Below are 19954 nucleotides of genomic sequence, written 5' to 3'. Positions count from 1 at the left end.
TGTAAAGAGCTTGTGTGTGCTTCCGTGCTCCGAAATTATATGAAATCCACTTCAAGAAGAAACTTATTTGATTAAAAAAAACAAAACAAAACCAAAACCAAAACTGCACCAATGCACAGCCAGAGGCTGACAGTTAAAATAATACATAACCACATGAACATCATATTTATATAGTTAACATTTTTAAGGATGACCAGTGCTAACATATAGTATTATACATTTGGCACTAATGTTTGCCATTGGTCCAGCAATTGGCAAAATTTGTTTCTATGTATAAATTTATTTTTGAACATTAGGTCTGGCTAGACGTATCTTCACTATTTATAAAAAATATTTAGACAGTAAGCTCACGTTGAATAACTAGGTCTACTGTGTTCTGGAAACTCTTCAGTAGTAATACAGCTTTTTCATGTTCCATATGTACAAAACTATGTCCATTTGCCTGTAAACACACAAATAAAACAGGGCAATCAATGTAAGATACTTGTTTATCACATTATCATTGTTTCTAACAATAAAATTCAAGAGAGTATTTAGCAACCAAGTCATGTGTTTTTAAAATTCACAGCAGAATTGCAATTATGGGAACAACGAATTTCACCCAGCTTCAACTCAATCTATTAATTCAACAAATATTTAACAAGTATCTAGTATATCCTACTTAGGATTGTCCTAGTATAGTCCTAGTCACTGTGCTAATCATAGAGATATACTGGTCAGTAACAGACAGATACATTTGAAATATGATAGTTGTTTTGTTGTTGTTCTGATTTGTTTGCAGGAACTTAGTTGAGATGGTTCGGAAGTGTTCATAGGACCACTGCCTTTTTGTTGCATAATCACTGATATAAACCCATCAACACGGTCAAATGTTTCACTCATGCAAACCATATAGTATAGTTAGATCTTATTTTGATCCACTGAAAAGTCCTTAATTTACATGTTTTTATATTAAAAAGATAATTTTTGTTTCCCTCATTGTTGAATGCAAATATATTCATTATTTATACCAGTGGTTCTCAATCCCATCCAGAAACGAATTAATTTCTGTGTGATCTAGATTCATCTTGTTATTTTATAAATGAAAGAGCTACACCTCAGAGAGGCCAAGCAACATGACTAAGGTCACACAGCTAAGCTGGGGCTGAGTCATCTGATACCATAATATTCTCACTATTTCTCTCAATACTTTACTGACATAGTAACACTGCAATTGTTTCTAGTGATTTGAACTGATATTTCATTGATCATGATAAAATAATCAACATTTTCCCTTTAAAATTGTTGCTATATCACCTCCTACCATAATTTTTTTCTTTACAGTGTTTGCAAAAGCTGTAATTCTCATTCAGATTCCTAACAGGTTTAATTTAACTTATTCTAGTACTGGTAAAAATAACATTTAGTCCTAAATTTGGATCTACCAAAATGCTAAATCTCTCATTCTTATAGTTTTAACTCTGGCTTAATTGTGTTGTTGTAGTTACATGTGAACTATCTCAAAAGTAGAAAGACTAAGTCAGACTATCTGCTCGAGCAATGAGACTTGAGAGGAAATAAAAAGGAGAAAACTTTTAGGGTAGAATCAATAGATTTGGCATCTGATTGGACAAGGGTATGAAAACAAACAAGAATCAAACTGTGATGCCATTAACAGAAAATGGAAACCTTGGAGGAGCAGCAGGCTTAGTTGGGAAGACAATGGAGTTTGTGGTACTGACGACACATGCAAGGAAAATGTTGCACATATATTTAGAAATAAGAGACTGGAGTTCAGGAAGGAGGTCAGGGTGGCAGCATTAGAAACAGAAGTTAGGTTTTACCACACTCTGGTATTTACCACATGGAATGCTGAGAGAATTATCAGAGAATAAGTTTAAAAAGGAGCATTGTGAAAGAAGGGAAATCTAACTAGGGGAGCAGGATGGAGCCATGGCTTTGGATGTGTAGAATAGAACTTAAAGACAGTGTTTGCTGTTGATCTGGGCATCTAGATAAATTTGTCTGAAGTGAGGGAGAGAAAGGTGAAACAGGGCCCAATCCTTTTTGCTAGAGGATGGCAGAAAGCAGACGCTAGCCTGATGGCTGAACTAAAGAACGAGGATACCAATGCATTGAGGGGAGGGAACAGGAAAACTGGCAGGAGGAGAACTGGAAAGGGGATCCTGAAGGGGATCAAGGTAGAGGGCTCATAAAGGTAGCAGGAAATCCACGAGGATCAGGTATTTCCTAGAGGCTTCAATTAACCCTAGTTTTCTGAGGCACAGAGGAAAGAGCAGAGAAAGAGCATAGCTTGATTAATTCTGTCCTGGAATCTGGGTCTGTTTCCAAGAAACAAGGCTTCAAGATGTTCAGACCCACAGTCCAGGTTCTGATTCAAGCTAGGGAGACTCCTTGTATAAATTAGCTTTTAATATTGCTTTAAAGCATTGGCTTTTAGTTGTCATGCTTTGTAAGTACAAATGATAGTTATATAGTTGGAAACACAAAGAGTTGATTTCCCAGAAGGAAATAAGCAGGTTGATAAATTAGACCACTGTGTCAAATAAACATTAGGACTCTACCTGTAATTCTAGTCCCCAGAAATGTTTTGGCTCTAAGCCAGAACTTGGGTGAATCTCAAGAGGCTTATTTAAAAGACCACAACTAGGGACTTCAAATTACTGAAAGGATTCTAAAAGATCAGAAAGCAAATTATTTTAGAAAGTTTATTAAAGACTAAATGAGTTAATATATGTTAACTGCTTAGGACAAGGCCTGGAACACTGTAAACGATCAATAAATGTTAGCTACTACTATTAATATTACTTCACTATTACTTTCTTGAATTTAAGAAATACAATTTTCATTAAGCCATAAGAGTAGAAGGATAAAATGTCAGAGGAAGGAACTGTTTAGTTAACCTTAACTTTTTTTTAAAGATGAAAATGTGAGGATCAGAGAGTTACATGAAATATCCATGCTCACACAGCTAGTGGCTAGATGAGAATTTATGTCACAACTCTGTATCTTGACACAATTTGTTTCATTGGTGTTGTGAGGTTGGAACAAATGTTTTAGGTTCATTAAATTAATTAACTTGTTAAGATTAATTGCCCTATTTCTTTTTTTTTTTTTTTTTTGCGGTATGCGGGCCTCTCGCTGTTGTGGCCTCTCCCGTTGCGGAGCACAGGTCCGGGACGCGCAGGCTCAGTGGCCATGGCTCACGGGCCCAGCCGCCGCTCAGCGGCATGTGGGATCTTCCCAGACCGGGGCACGAACCCGTGTCCCTTGAATCGGCAGGCGGACTCTCAACCACTGCGCCACCAGGGAGGCCCAATTGCCCTATTTCTTGATATGGAACATTATGGTAGGCCTGATACCAGGGGAGGTAATGACAGAGGGGTTTGAATGGAAGGAGAAGATAGAATCTCAGTTCTAGAGAACTTTCATTTATATTTCTAGGACAGAAGAGCCAAGAGAATTTACATTGTATTTGTTCAAATGAATATGGCTATCTGGCTTACATCTTAGATGGTTCAGACAGGGAATCAGACATAATTATGTTACTACATGTGTGCAGGGCTTTTCCAATTAACATGAAGTTCAGAAAAATGACAATATTTCAACTACAAAGGTTTCATGGTGGTTTCATGTGTGTGAATAGAAGAGCTTAGGAAATAAAGGAGGATACTATTTAATATTAATTGCAGAGTATAAATCTGATGAAGCTTTGAAACGTAAATGCATATAATCTACATTTATGCATTTGACATTTTGAATATGTATATAATATAAATACAAAAGATGATTTGAAGAACAAATGTTAAATTAATAAAGTTTTAAAATATGTTGCCACATTTGGCTATGTATGTTTTATATAAACACACAGACTATCATGGATTATAATAAAATGTGTGCAATTTTGAGGAAATTGCAACTTCAGTGAATGGCTTAAGTCAAAATGAAGTTAATAAGAAAACAATCTATGAAAGAAAAGATATTCTAAAAATTGTATGCTTCAAGAATGTATAATTAAAGTATTTCTGGCTTTAGCTGATTTGAAGTATAAAGGTTCATTTTACAATAGTTTTTATGTTTTTTCCAGAAGGTATCCTTCCTTGTTTTAATTCCACTTGACATCTGTGCCACAAAAGGTTTTTTAATTGCCCCTTTGCATGATTCAGACATGACAAGATGGAAGGTTAATGAAAATAACATTTGCAATTCTAACAAAAAGTACAGCTTTGTGATTACAGCTCATCAATTTACTGTAAAATGTACTCGGCTTCTGGATTTCATCCTCTTATTTCTTCCTCAATTTATCTTTGATTTTCTTCTGCTAAACGTTTTGTTAAGTGGATAAATTATGGATGTTTATATCACAGAAATTCTCCAGAGGATGTTGTAATTCTCCCAGGAATTCTGTTGTATTCTTATTATTCAAAGCTCTAAATTTAAAAACTAGTTTCTGAGAAGGCTTGGCCACAAAATTGGTGGGATTATCCAATAAGAAGGACAGCACAATTCTTTTAAGAATCCGAAAGAGAAATGGGATTAGAGACTTGGTTTATGATTTTGAATTGATTTAAACTAACCCTCAAGGGACAAACATTTAAAGGACCAGTATACATGTATTTTGTATGTTAGATATACATTAGTACATTAATATAGTGTCCTTTGACTGCCTATAGCTCTTGGGATGAGGGAAAATGAAAATATACAGCAACCATCTTAGAGTTATAGGGCAAGCCTTCCTGTTGTCTAATCCTGACAGCCAGAAATTATGAGACCAAACAGTGGGAATCTTAGGTAATTATATTTACATTTCCCATTAACTACCTGGAATTATTTCCCCTTGCAGAATTTTAATCTGCTAGAGTAGTCTCATTAAATATTAGGATATATTTAGGGCTGAGTATACTGTATAAGCAGTACTACAATAATTATATGCCAAGTCATTTGAAAAATTTTTCTATCAAAAAATCTGACCTACAGACCTTAAATTCTTAGAGAGTTCCAATGAAAAATTTACACTGCACTTTTAAATGTGAGGAAGTTTGAAGTCTCAAGTGGCTTTTACGGTAGTATTAAAAAAAAATCATGGCAATAGAATTAGAAAAGAAAAGGGAGAAGTAACAACTAACACTGCAGAAATACAAAGGATCATGAGAGATTACTACGAGCAACTATATGCCAATAAAATGGACAACCTGGAAGAAATGGACAAATTCGTAGAAATGCACAACCTTCGGAGACTGAACCAGAAAGAAACAGAAAATATGAACAGACCAATCACAAGCACTGAAATTGAAACCGTGATTAAAAATCTTCCGACAAACAAAAGCCCAGAACCAGATGGCTTCACAGGCGAATTCTATCAAACATTTAGAGAAGAGCTAACACCTATCCTTCGCAAACTCTTCCAAAATATAGCAGAGGGAGGAACACTCCCAAACTCATTCTACGAGGCCACCATCACCCTGATACCAAAACCAGAGAAAGATGTCACAAAGAAAGAAAACTACAGGCCAATATCACTGATGAACATAGATGCGAAAATCCTCAACAAAATACTAGCAAACAGAATCCAACAACACATTAAAAGGATCATACACCATGACCAAGTGGGGTTTATCCCAAGAATGCAAGGATTCTTCAATATATGCAAATTAATCAATGTGATACACTGTATTAACAAATTGAAGGAGAAAAACCATATGATCATCTCAATAGATGCAGAGAAAGCTTTCAACAAAATTCAACACCCATTTATGATAAAAACCCTCCAGAAAGTAGGCATGGAGGGAAATTACCTCAACATAACAAAGGCCATATATGACAAACCCACAGCCAACATCGTCCTCAATGGTGAAAAACTGAAACCATTTCCACTAAGATCAGGAACAAGACAAGGTTGCCCATTCTTAACACTGTTATTCAACATAGTTTTGGAAGTTTTAGCCAAAGCAATCAGAGAAGAAAAAGAAATAAAAGGAATCCAGATTGGAAGAGAAGAAGTAAAGCTGTCACTCTTTGCAGATGACACGATACTATACATAGAGAATCCTAAGGATGCCACCAGAAAACTACTAGAGCTAATCAATGAATTTGGTAAAGTTGCAGGATACAAAATTAATGCACAGAAATCTCTTGCATTTGTATACACTGAAAATGAAAAATCTGAAACAGAAATTAAGAAAACACTCCCATTTACCACTGCAACAAAAAAGAATAAAATATCTAGGAGTAAACCTACCTAAGGAGACAAAAGACCTGTATGCAGAAAATTATAAGACACTGATGAAAGAAATTAAAGATGGTGCAAACAGTTGGAGAGATATACCATGTTCTTTGATTGGAAGAATCAGCATTGTGAAAATGTCTATACTACCCAAAGCAATCTACAGATTCAATGCAATCCCTATCAAACTACCACTGGCATTTTTCACAGAACTAGAGCAAAAAATTTCACAATTTGTTTGGAAACACAAAAGACCCTGAATAGACAAAGCAATCTTGGGAAAGAAAAATGGAGCTGGAGGAATCAGGCTCCCAGACTTCAGACTATACTGCAAAGCTACAGTAATCAAGACAGTATGGTACTGGCACAAAAACAGAATGATAGATCAATGGAACAGGATAGAAAGCCCAGAGATAAACCCATGCACACATGATCACCTTATCTTTGATAAAGGAGGCAAGACTGTACAGTGGAGGAAAGACACCCTCTTCAATAAGTGGTGCTGGGAAAACTGGACAGCTACATGTAAAAGAATGAAATTAGAACACTCCCTAACACCATACGCAAAAATAAACTCAAAATGGATTAAAGACCTAAATGTAAGGCCAGACATTATCACACACTTAGAGGAAAACATAGGTAGAACACTCTGACATAAATCACAGCAAGATCCTTTTTGACCCACCTCCTAGAGTAATGGAAATAAAAGCAAAAATAAACAAATGGGACCTAATGAAATTGCAAAGCTTTTGCACAGCAAAGGAAACCATAAACAAGACCAAAAGACAACACTCAGAATGGGAGAAAACATTTGCAAATGAAGCAACTGACAAAGGATTAATCTCCAAAATTTACAAGCAGCTCATGGAGCTCAATATCAAAAAATCAAACAACCCAATCCAAAAATGGGCCGAAGACCTAAATAAACATTTCTCCAAAGATGATATACAGATTGCCAACAAACACATGAAAGAATGCTCAACATCATTAATCATTAGAGAAATGCAAATCAAAACTACAATGAGATATCATCTCCCACTGGTCAGAATGGCCATCATCAAAAAATCTACAAACAATAAATGCTGGAGAGGGTGTGGAGAAAAGGGAGCCCTTTTGCACTGTTGGTGGGAATGTAAATTGATACAGCCACTATGGAGAACAGTATGGAGGTTCCTTAAAAACTAAAAATAGAACTACCATACGACCCAGCAATCCCACTACTGGGCTTATACCCTGAGGAAACCATAATTCAAAAAGAGTCATGTACCAAAATGTTCATTGCAGCTCTATTTACAATAGCCAGTACATGGAAGCAACCTAAGTGTCCATCAACAGATGAATGGATAAAGAAGATGTGGCACATATATACAAGGGAATATTACTTAGCCATAAACAGAAACGAAATTGAGTTATTTGTAGTGAGGTGGATGGACCTAGAGTCTGTCATATAGAGTGAAGTAAGTCAGAAAGAGAAAAACAAATACCATATACTAACACATGTATATGGAAAATTAAAAAAAAGGAAAAGAAAAAAAAATCGTCATGCAGAACCTAGGGGTAAGACAGGAATAAAGACACAGACCTACTAGAGAATGGACTTGAGGATACGGTGAGGGGGAAGGGTTAGCTGGGACAAAGTGAGAGAGTGGCATGGACATGTATACACTACCAAACGTAAAATAGATAGCTGGTGGGAAGCAGCTGCATAGCACAGGGAGATCAGCTCGGTGCTTTGTTACCACCTAGAGGGGTGGGATAGGGAGGGTGGGAGGGAGGGAGATGCAAGCGGGATGAGATATGGGGACATATGTATATGTATAACTGATTCACTTTGTTATAAAGCAGAAACTAACACACCATTGTAAAGCAATTATACTCCAATAAAGATGTTAAAATAATATTCATGGAATAAAACATAAATAAGAATTTCTCTTCTGTCTTAAATGCACACATGTACTGCAGCTTGAATGTTTCATGAATTCAGGCTCAAAAAAAGACATGGCAAAATAGAAAAGACTCAACTGAAGACTTTGTCCATTATTTGTATAGAAAGTCAGGCATGGAAATGGTAATAAATAGTAATCCTGAGGATATTTACTTGTTTATCTGCTTTGACTTTAGAATGCCTGTTTTCTTCGAAACAAGCGTGTGGAGTGAGCATCTCTAAAAAATGACTTCCCTATCTTGGTTTGCAAGCAGTTCCCCAACTAGCTGCACTTATTTCTGTACTTTACCACAAAAGGAACTGCAAAATCAGCCTCTCATTTTCAGGGAACTCTTTGTAGCCAGGTTGGTCTCTGTTTTGGTGGAGAGCTTGCTGTTAAGAGAAAACAGACTGGGAGTTGATTTTGTTGCGTGTTTGAAGTCAGCTTTTTCCTGTCTCTCTTCCTCCATTTTCTGCTCTGTGTAATTTTGGGCACGTCTACTTCCTGGGCTAGGTGTGTAAAGGTAGAACTTTAGTTCTATTTCCTTGTTGCAGTGTTCACGTGGCTTGGCATCACACTTTGTACATTTTGGGCATTTAATGCATATTTGCCAAATCAGGGAATGGAAAATGTGATGCTATCAGTAAAATTTGCTCCAGGAGAATCAGTGTTGTATAATGGAAGAGGCTCAAATGAACTATTTAACCTCTGTCAACAACAGATACCTTGCAGGGTTGTTGTGTGTTCTAAATGACACAAGATGGGTGCTTAATTGATGTTATTTTTGTTTCAGCCAAATTATGGAAGTTAGAGCCAGCTTAATGAACTTAATTTGTCTTTATTGTTTTTCATGTTTCACTTAGTACCTAAATATTATTTTTTTGATTTGCAAAAAGTATTTACTCTATCTCTAATTAGTTATCTGTGCTGAACTTTATACACTATGAACAAACCAAATGGATAAAGGTATGCAGTGAAACTGGCATATAAAATCATACACGTTTAAAAAGCTATTTTTGGTTATCTTCTAACCAAATGCTATTTAAAAATATTTGCACATGTATTTTATCATTATAAGCAATAATTTCTCTGAACATTAAGAGTTACATGATGCTGAACCCACCCAACCCCCTACCCCCCACCCACCTACCCCCCCAACCCACCTTTCCCCAAACCTCTCCGATGTTTTTGATTTTAAACCACCAAATAAGATCAACAATAGAAAAGTGTTAACTTATTTAGCCTTGTTAGGAAATGCTTTAGTGAAATTTCCAAATATTTTTATTTCTTTAAGGGTCCCACACTTCATTTTAACCATAACAAAAATTTCTCCTCTTTACTTTTTGTAGTCTTTTTTGGGGAGAAATTTTAAAGAATTCAGAGAAATAAATGTACTCTAATCCATTCTTAGTGACTCATGATAATAATTATGAACATGAACACTCTCTAGAATGAAGCCGTGGACCCAGTTAGTTGCTTCTACTAGAGGTATTCCCCTAAGTGTGTTCTGTGGAAGTGGCTAATTGACGTCGTTGGTCAAGAGGGCTGCATGGTTAAATATGTCGGGATATATCATTTTGTACGATTTTTCAGGTTCTTAATATGCTTACAATGTAGAGCCCCTGCTCTGCAACAAGAGAAGCCACCACAATGAGAAGCCCGCACACCACAACGAAGAGTAGCCCCATTCACCGCAACAAGAGAAAAGTCCATGCCCAGCAACAAAGACCCAACTCAGTCAAAAATAAATAAATAAAATAAATAAATTTATTTTTAAAAAGGTGCAACGTATCAGGTTTGTTCGAATTATCATCTCTTTGATTATTCTATTTTGGTATCTTCGAGATACAGCCATAGACCAGGAATATACTTTGGATTACAAGTACCAAACTCTTAAAATTATTGCAAATTAGAACTGGATGTCATAAACTAATTATAAATAATATAATTTCTCTTTTGTCAAAGTTAGGCTCTTGTCTTGGGAAGGGGTGGGGGCAGGTAAATGAAGAGGATAGGTATTGACTATCATGATAGACTAGAATACAATATACTTACAAGTGAGCTGTAGGCTACAACTGTGAGTCATGTTAACTATCAAGTACAATATATTCTTTTTTCCAGTCTATTCATCTTTTCAACAGAGTAACTATAATTAATAGATATTCTGTATTTAAATATACTTTAAATTGTAAAATGTATAATGAATTAGACTGAATTTTTTAACTGCAAAGAACATTAGAATAAAGAAACTATGATGTTAAATCAACAAAACTGCCACTTCAAAAATGGTCAGATATCGGCAAATTTACACGGCTCAATTGAATAACATTTTTTATGCTCCATGTGCTTTCCCTGGTTCTCTCTCACTCTTCTGTAATTCGACTTGACAGAAGGTAAGGCTGTGAGGGGTCAGTTGCCCTAGCACAGTGCTCGTTCCTCATGGCACACTGTCTTAAACCAAAATGACTTGCTAAGCACAGCAAGTCATTTGAATATGCACATGAATTACAGTATCTATTCTAGGAAAATGAATAGTAAAATGACAGAATAATCATGTGAATATGTTTTAATTAACATCATCCTTTAATACACACATCTTCATGTAACTCAAATAACATGCTCATAATACCATAGCAGAATAAGAAGAGAATAGTGGGTAGAATGATTTACAGAAAAAAAGAGAGATAGCTCTTATATAACAAATTCTGAGTTTGGGGGAAATTTGGGAAAGGTATATCTCTTGCTATTTTATATCTCTTTTGCTACTTGCTATTGGGTTAGATCAAACCCAATAACTGCCATCACTTAAAGGGGAGCTCATTCGTTGTTTTTGTTTTTTCCTTTTACCTTGATTTTCCAGGTAGTATGCTTTCATAAAGGTTTGTAAATAAATTTGCTCCAGTGAGGAGATATTCTAATGATCTTGTAAGTGACAGATAACTCAATGTTATAAACTCATTTTTTCCAGTGTTCTTTAAACTAAGAGCCACAGTATTGTAAAGAGACAAATACATAATTTGCTTTCTTAGCATCTGATGTTGGCAATGATTTCAGTTTAGAATTAGCCATTTTTATTTCCTTCAGAAAATATAATTGGCCACTTGTGCTTTTTAACTAGTATGAATGAAACTGTAAATACAGCAATTTATTTGATTAAGGTCTATGGGCAGTTTTCTTTTACTGAAAATGGACTTTGATTTTATTATACTAGATACAAATAACTTCTATAGCAAAAATAAAATGTTACATCCTTGATAGTCATTTGTGGAGAGAAGAGAAAACCCAGGTGCAGCTCTTCTGCAGTTTTTGTGACTTTTAACTGATTTGGCTTATAATTCCTTCCTACTTCTTGCACTGGGAATTCATTTCTCTGTGTACTTTGCTGTTTCTGTATACATCTCAGGGACTAGAAATACTAAACCCTCATTTTCCCACATATAACCCTTCTAGAATTTCACAGCCAGAAGTGTATTCTAACCCTGCAACTAGATATTACCTTAATTCTCATTTCCTTCTGCAGGATGTCTATATCTATATCTGTATCTGTAGATCTCTATCTATATAACATTTTTATACCATTTAAATATTTCTGAATTTGGAAGGAAAAGTCTTTCTTTTGCTCCCTCTGTCATGGATGAAGGCAAAGTCCCCAAACTTGTTTCAAGCTATGGAAGGCTTCTCTACCCAGCTTGGCATTCTAATAGATCAGAGATCTCAGATGAACTGGCTTCATTTTTTACAGACTCTGAGATTCAAAATAATTTCTTTGAAATTCAGTAGAGAAAAAAACTAGCCACTTCCTTTCCTAAACAGCAGCATGTACCAAGTGTTAGGGAGTTACGTTGTCAGTTTATTCTTAGCCATTTTCCGTGGAAATTGATAAAATTATTGAACAGTTGAATTTTTGAGCTGGGGGACCTTAGCTGTAGTATAAACTCATTTTACATATAATGAATGTGAGTTCTCTAGACATGATATAAAATGCTTATGATCAAAGGGCTAGCTAGGCAATTAAAAAATATAGAACTTCAATAAAAAAGTGGTTAAAGAAAATATTTAGATTTTATGTGTCTTTTTTTTTATTTCAATGTTTTAACTCAAAAGACCAGCTGCTGGTTTGGTCTTCTGCTTGCATGGAATTGACTTGGACCTTTTGGATGGTACTTCTCCTGTGACATTGCCAAAGGTTGGAGCAACCCGCAGTCTTTTCAGATAATTATCATTTTTGAAAACTTGAGTTTTCATGATCTTGTTAGTTAGTTTAAAATATGTGTGAGAATAAAATGCTAAGACTATTTATCTATATAGGGTTTCTACTTTTCTGGGATCTTTGAGAGAGTTCAATAAATAGAAGGTAGAAGATCTCCTCAGAGCTGAGTTGAGTGGGGCCCTTGCATTCTGGTAACTATCTGCATAGCCAATCTGACCAGAAGGCTCCTGTGTTCTCAGTGTCCCTAAATCTTCAATTTATTATGTTGAACCATTTTATAATTTCTCCAAATGATCGAATCTCTGCAATGTTAGATAGTTCCATCCAGTTACACAGTGGAAAATTTCTGGGGTCATAAGTCAAAATATTGAATCTTAAATAAATTGATGATACTTAAGAGCCTTGCCCTGTGATGTAGGAAATGATTAAGTGGAAGTGAATTAAGAGAGAGGACGAAGAAAGCAAAATGGATGAGGTTATACCAAGCATGTACTTAACTGTTTACTGGAGGGATCCTTTTTTGATATGCAGAGCTTTAAGTTAGGGAAATGTCTTTTTCCATCACACAATACATTTTAAAAAGTCACCTTGTATACAGCTAAACTTTTGTTCAAACATGCCAGCAGGGAGAGTAGAGAGATATAACCAGGTGTTTCATATTATTCAAACAGTAATAAGCTTACTGTTGAGAAATTAAACATGGACAGTCTCTTCTCCCTCATCTAAAGTCACATAGATACCCTATTTGGGTACTTCATTATTCTTACTTACACTTGATACTTATGCACAGATTCCTGTATGTATCAATTCTTCTTTCATTCCCAAAATTCATTTAAACAAAAATATTCCGAACATCTGCCATGTGCCAGGTAATGGGGATATAGGATTCTATAGGTCTGAAATGGTTTCTGACCTGCCTCTCAACCCCAGAACAATAAAGGCAAATAAGAAATGTAAGAGGAACTTATGTTCAATCACTTAATTCAAGTCATTCAGCTTAATAACTTGGGTACATATTTGTTTCAGTGTTCGCCTTAGAAAGCATTGCTTTTTATGTCTTACCTGAAGGATCTTATCACCAGGCTGCAGCAGGTTGGATGCTGGTCCATCAGGCTGAACCCTAGTAACAAAGATACCCTATAAGTCAGAAGTAACAGAGGTTAGGATTCTATTTTCAAGAACTAGATCTACTTAAAAACTTTTTCATTCACATAGAAAACAGTGAAAACAGATTTTAAAAAGTTTACACATGTGAGGTTAAAATATTATTATAGTATTTCAAGCAAGGCACCACCCTCTAAATCAAGTTTAAGAAAAGCAACATTTTTACTTGCACAAAACGCTCATATTGTTTGTTTTGTTTTGTTTTGCGGTACCCGGGCCTCTCACTCTTGTGGCCTCTCGCGTTGCGGAGCATAGGCTCCGGACGCGCAGGCTCAGCGGCCATGGCTCACGGGCCCAGCCACTCCGCAGCATGTGGGATCTTCCCAGACCGGGTCATGAACCCGTGTACCCTGCATCTGCAGGAGGACTCTCAACCACTGCGCCACCAGGGAAGCCCTCATATTGTTTTTAAAGTGCACTTGTGATTTATAAATTAATTTCATGGCATAGTCTTAATTTCTTTCTTAAATAATTTGATGTATGGTTCTAAACCATTTTTTGTGTAACTTTTGTATAACTTCTGAAGTTGTCTTAAGTTATTCCTCATTGAAAATGTCTCCTATCTGATAGGTTGTAAATTCAACGTACACTTTAAAAACCTTACTAGAATCACATATAAGACTGGTTTATTTTAATGAGTATTGCTTTATATGTTACTGAGAATTTTAAAGTAAAATGAACAAATAAACATAAGAAAATTCCAACGTATAAAGTTTGCAGCTGTATAGTTACAAAATTCCTAAACTGATTTAGTTTATAAAAATGCCAAATTAATTTTACTGATCATGTACACAAAGCAAACACTTGTTGAATGTCTACCATATGCTAGGCCTTGATTGCTGGTGTTATAGAGATATACAGAATATAATTTTTGCCTTCGATGAGCTCACTATATAGTAGAAGAAAAGTCAAGAAAACCGACTATAAAACAGTGTGAGAAGTGTTATGATAGAGGTAATCAATATAATAGATTATTTAAAATGTTGCATCCAGCTTAACCTTAATGTGTTGGAGCTTCTAAGAAGAGGAGATATCTGGCACGGAATCATAAAGGACAAGTAAAAGTTATCCACACAGATAAGGAAAGATATTCTACATGGAAGGGATAGCACATACAAAAGTGAGAGTGCCTGTTACATTCAAGAAGCTGCAAGTAGTTCTATTATGACTGCAGTGGTTGTGGAAGGGTTCGAGTGGATGTGGTTGGGAACATGGGAGAAAATCATATCAATCCCCAAAAGTAGGTAAGGACCAGATCAAGATGGGTCTTTAATGGACATCTTTATCAGTTTGGGGAGCTACTGAAATACTTTAAACATGATGGTGACAAGATTTTGATTAATATACTAAGAATGAACTGATGAGTGGTTAAACAAAATGTGTATATCTATTCAGTGGAATATTATTTGGCAATAGAAAAGAATGAAGTACTGACAACACTGATGAATCTTGAAAACATTATGCTAAATGAAAGAAGCTAGTCACAAAAAACCACATATTGTATGATTCCATTTATATGAAATGTCAAGAAGAGGCAAGTGCATAAAAATGGAAAGCAGATTAGTGTTTGCTAGGGGGTGGGAAGCAAGGGGAGTGACTGTTAATGTGTACAGATTTCTTTTTAAGGTAATAAAAGGGTTCTGGAATTAGATAGTGGTGACGATTGCACAACTCTGTGAATACACTACAAACCACCTAACTGTACACTTTAAAAGGGTGAATTTTATGGTATGTGAATTATATATCAATTCAGCTCTTATTGCTTTTAATTCTTGAGTATTAATAGAAGACAATATTTTAATGGCTTTGCCTGTTATTTAGAAAATTATCTTTTACTGATCTGTAAACTTAATAACTCTCACTTAAACCCATAACTTTATGTGTGTATGTCTTTGTAAATGGTTTAACAAACAGACCCTAGTTAAAATATTTCTATGTGTTTTAATTTAGCATTTTAGATCTTTATGAAACATTAATTTAAGGATTTTGAATGATTTTTATCTTTCTGATTTTAACCTGTTATCTTTCCCATTCAAAGATGAAACTACAGTAAGTATTAAAATATTAGAAAACTGCATAACTTTAACCAGTAATTCGACTTCTAGAACTTATGTTAGGGAAATAACTGGATAAGTATGCAACATGTATTTACTAATATGTTCATCACGGTATTATTTGTAATAATAAAAATTACAAATCACATGTAAATGTCTAATAACAGGGGATTGATTAAATAAATAAATTATGGTAAATCTATACAGTAGAATGATATGTGGTCATTAAAAATGGAGTCCTAGGTGACAGCTATGGAAGGACACTGGTGCTTAGAGAAACAAGCAAGTTATAAAACATTATGTGTGGCATAATACTATTTTTGCTGAAACATGTTTAAATGTATATTTGTGTGGGAAAATATCTGGAAGAATATACTCCTAAACATTAGCAGTGGTTGTACTGGGTAATGAGACATCATATATATGTATATTTTTTTCTTTCTTTTTGCTTTTCTGTGTTTTCTAATATTTCTACAATGATTAGGCACTAATAGCATTAAGAAAATAGTAATAAAAACTTAAACAATCTTTTAGGTTAATGGTGTCACAATTTGGTGTGATGTTCAAACAGCTAGTTACTTTGGTCAGTGCAGTTGTACAAATGGTCAGTTCAGAAGGAAAAAGAAAACTGGTTGTTTGAAAGGGACAGTTAAATAAGGCACAATGACTAATCCACCAGACCAGTGAATGGCACTGGTTGTGAGAACACATATAATCCTCACAGTCATTTTCATACTGGGCACATAACTCTCCTACTCCATCAATCCAGGAGACTGTATGAGTACTCAGTTCCCCTGGTGGTCCCCCTTTTATGCTGTTGTGGTCTCTGTAAAACAGGCAGAATGACACTGCATGTCTGGATGCTGAAGGCAAAGTTGTTTTGACTATTATTTTATCCCAGCAGTCAAAGTCTGTGCTACCTAGTTAATTTTGATTGCCGTTCTTCAGCTTATTGTACGGGATCAGTTTTAATAATTTTTGTATGAATCCAGACCATAGGAACTGAATTGTGGCCATCATATTGCAATGCTGAGAGGAACTGGCAACACTCCACAGCCTGACTGCTGAAAGAATACCAAAGTCATGTCTCTAGCAGGTTTAATTTCAATCATCACAAAGCTCTGTGGGGTTCAACCACTGTTCTGGAGACTTGTTTTGAAGCTTTCTCTTACGGTTGCCTGAGTCTTCCTAAGCATTTATTGCTGCTTTCTAAAGCATTAATATTTCTTTTCAGTCAATAAGTTTTACCAACTAAGAAATTGCTACTGCCCATTGGCATAGTTTCTCTTTCTCTCTGTCTCTTTCTCTCTCTATATATATATATCCTATCAGCCAGCATATTGCCACATTAGTCAAAACAGATAGCGATGAGTGTTATGTTTGATAATGGTCTGTAGCATTCATTATTTTTGGAGGTGGAATGCTTCCCCAAAGACTGCCTGAAAAGGCCAGTGCCCTGATTTTTCACTGTATTTATGTACTGTATTTATATAAACACTGTCATATGAAAGAGACCAAATAACTCTGAACCCATTTTTGTGGTCTCTGTTATGACGAAATATTGATGAGAAATATGAAAACTTTGACACTGTTTTCAAAAAGTTCATTGTAGCAGTGTGTGTGGGTCTATAAATGTTATTATAATTATTGAAAGTCTGAAGGTTGAGCTACAATCCAGGGTCTTTCTTTCCAGCAAAGCCTGCAGTAAGAGATTTCAGAGTCTCCCAACTGTACCAGATTTACTGTCAGAAAATTCTTCATTACTCTTAGTCTTAGAGTACATTGAAAGGCCGACATTTATTATCTTTACCTTGAATTCCCAACAGATAAGAGGATTTGCATCTTTGATTTAGGGAAGGGGAAGGGAAGAGGGCTGGAAAGTCTCTCCTGTATCATCTGTGGTTTCCTAGTGGTGGCTGTCAGTGATAATGGCTCCAATTACTGTTTACTTTCAATAATGAACATGGGTCCCAACAAAAGGGCTTTCTGATGGTTCTTAATAACTTTTAGAGGCTACTTCCTTTGGTAGCTCCAAGCCAACATCAGTTCTGTAACAATGGCTGCTAGAGTCTAGTTACTGGCTTATGGCATTTCTGAGTGAGTTTCTCTAATGTTTTGTACCTCATCACCAGCTCTCATGTTCCATAGTGGCTTGACAGCACAGTGGTTTTCCCTTAGCACCACCTCTAGAGGGCATCTCACAACAGAGCTAAGTATTGCAGTCCTTTCCAAAGAACGCAAGTCTTTTCTCCTATCAGACACCAGTAACTGGGTGTGCTTGAGACAGACACAGACACAATGGACTCATGTATCACAGAGGGACCCCCATAAGTTTGAACCAAAGCTAATCTGGAGAGCACTGGCCGGATGCTACAAATAGGCTTGACCTTTTGCCATTTCACGTTTCTTCCCCAGTTTTTAAACCAGTCTTCATATAAGTCATAAATGAAGTTTTTCCAAAAGTACCCATAATGGGTTTTTTAAAAGTTTTACTTTTCGCAAGTAATTTGGAAAATGGATGAGTATAGAAGGTTTTTCACAGTGTTAAAATCTGACCTGGTCTTATTGGTTACCTAGTCTCTGCACCTCTGGACATAAACCTTGAAGGACTCAAGGTTCCTTGAAAGTTAGTCTACAAAGCCAACATTTCACATTCTAACTTTAGAGGAGAAAGGAATTTTATATGGCTTTTTAATGATGAAGGTGAATGACTGTGACAGTCTCAGCTATTGTAAATGTAGACACCAAAATAGAACTTGTCTTAAGGGAATTACAACTTCAATTTGTGAAATATGCTTTTCTTTAAAATTCTGAAAAAACTTGGCTCTAGCTGATGCTAAGACATTGGTTTCCAGGAAGGCCATATCTCAGATAAAAATTGCATACAATTACAATTACAATTCAGAACACATTGGTTATATATTATAGGATATGGTATCATATGCTTTCATATAATTATAAAAGTTCAAAGAGCATATCTGGAGAAAAAACTGACCCATAAAGATAGCAAACACAGCCATAGATTCAATAGCTTTCAAGGGGAAACTTTTTTTTTTTTTGGCCAAATATTGGAAAATAATTTCTTTTCATGAATTGAGCAAGGTTAATATTAAGCTATGATGCAGCTCACAGAAGCAGCATTACACATACACAGTAGACTGTGTTTACTTAATCCCTGTGATTATTAGAAGACACATCAAGAATAAAGGTGTTTCAATAGCTTTACTCTCTATGAGTCAAAGTGTGAAAACAAAATATTTTAAGGTTAATTGCTGAGAGACAAATCTTGAGCTTTGAACAATTTGCTACCTTAACAACTGAGGAATTTGTATGCAGCAAGTGAAGAGATTTATCCCATGACCATTAGAAACTAAAGGAGAGGGGAGAGGGAGGAAAGGAGAGAGGGAAAGAAAGGAGAGAAAGAGAAAAAAAAGAGGGCATTGGCAGCTGCATATGTTGATTCAGTGAATGACTGAACTTTAGCTGACAAAACAATGAAATGTAAAATCCATAAAAAATGAACAGAAAGAAGAATTATTTTAGAAACCTAAAAAATTTGAGCCTCAAAAGACAGAGATACAAATTATACAACTGACCAAAGTCCTCTAAAAATTTCACAAAAATCTTATGCACAGATGTTTAAAGGAATCCAAAACTCTCTTTCATTAATTTTTAAATAAAGAAATATTAAAATAAAAATCCCTTGGTTGCATTTGTAAAAAATAGAACTACCATATGACCCAGCAATCCCACTACTGGGCGTATAACCTGAGAAAACCATAATTCAAAAAGAGACGTACCACAGTGTTCATTGCGGCACTATTTACGACAGCCAGGACGTGGAAGCAATCTAAATGTCCATCGACAGATGAATGGATAAAGATGTGGCACATATACACAATGGAATATTACTCAGCCATAAAAAAGAAATGAAATTGAGTTATTTGTAGTGAGGTGGATGGACCTAGAGTTCATCATACAGAGTAAGTCAGAAAGAGAAAAACAAATACCATATGCTAACACATATATATGGAATCTTAAAAAAAAAAATGGTACTGATGAACCTAGTGGTAGGGCAGGAATAAAGACATAGACATAGAGAATGGACTTGAGGACACAGCGAGGCGGGGAGGGGGAAGCTGGGGTGAAGTGAGAGTAGCATCGACTTATATACACTACCTAATGTAAAATAGTTAGCTAGTGGGAAACAGCAGCATAGCACAGGGAGATCAGCTCGGTACTTTGCAATGACCTAGAGGGGTGGGATAGGGAGGATGGGAGGGAGACACAAGAGGGAGGGGATATGGGGACATATGTATGCATATGACTGATTCACTTTGCTGTACAACAGAAACTAACACAGTATTGTGAAGCAATT

The 19954-nt window shown here is 35.7% G+C and overlaps 1 protein-coding gene across 2 annotated transcripts in view; it reads right to left on the bottom strand.

Moving 5' to 3' along the window:
* Nucleotides 1-334: 334 nt before the first annotated feature.
* Nucleotides 335-19954, bottom strand: part of LRRC7 (leucine rich repeat containing 7) — a 391693-nt gene continuing 372073 nt past the window's right edge. For both annotated transcript variants that reach the window (XM_065892761.1, XM_065892769.1), the window contains 2 exons: nucleotides 13421-13495; nucleotides 335-442 (listed from right to left, as the gene is read on the bottom strand). In XM_065892761.1, coding sequence (XP_065748833.1) covers nucleotides 335-442; nucleotides 13421-13495 — 183 coding nt within the window. The remainder of the gene's footprint in view (nucleotides 443-13420; nucleotides 13496-19954) is intronic.

This window comes from Phocoena phocoena, chromosome 1, assembly GCF_963924675.1.
Source record: "Phocoena phocoena chromosome 1, mPhoPho1.1, whole genome shotgun sequence".
NCBI lineage: Eukaryota > Metazoa > Chordata > Mammalia > Artiodactyla > Phocoenidae > Phocoena > Phocoena phocoena.
This window is presented reverse-complemented; position numbering and strand designations above follow the sequence as displayed.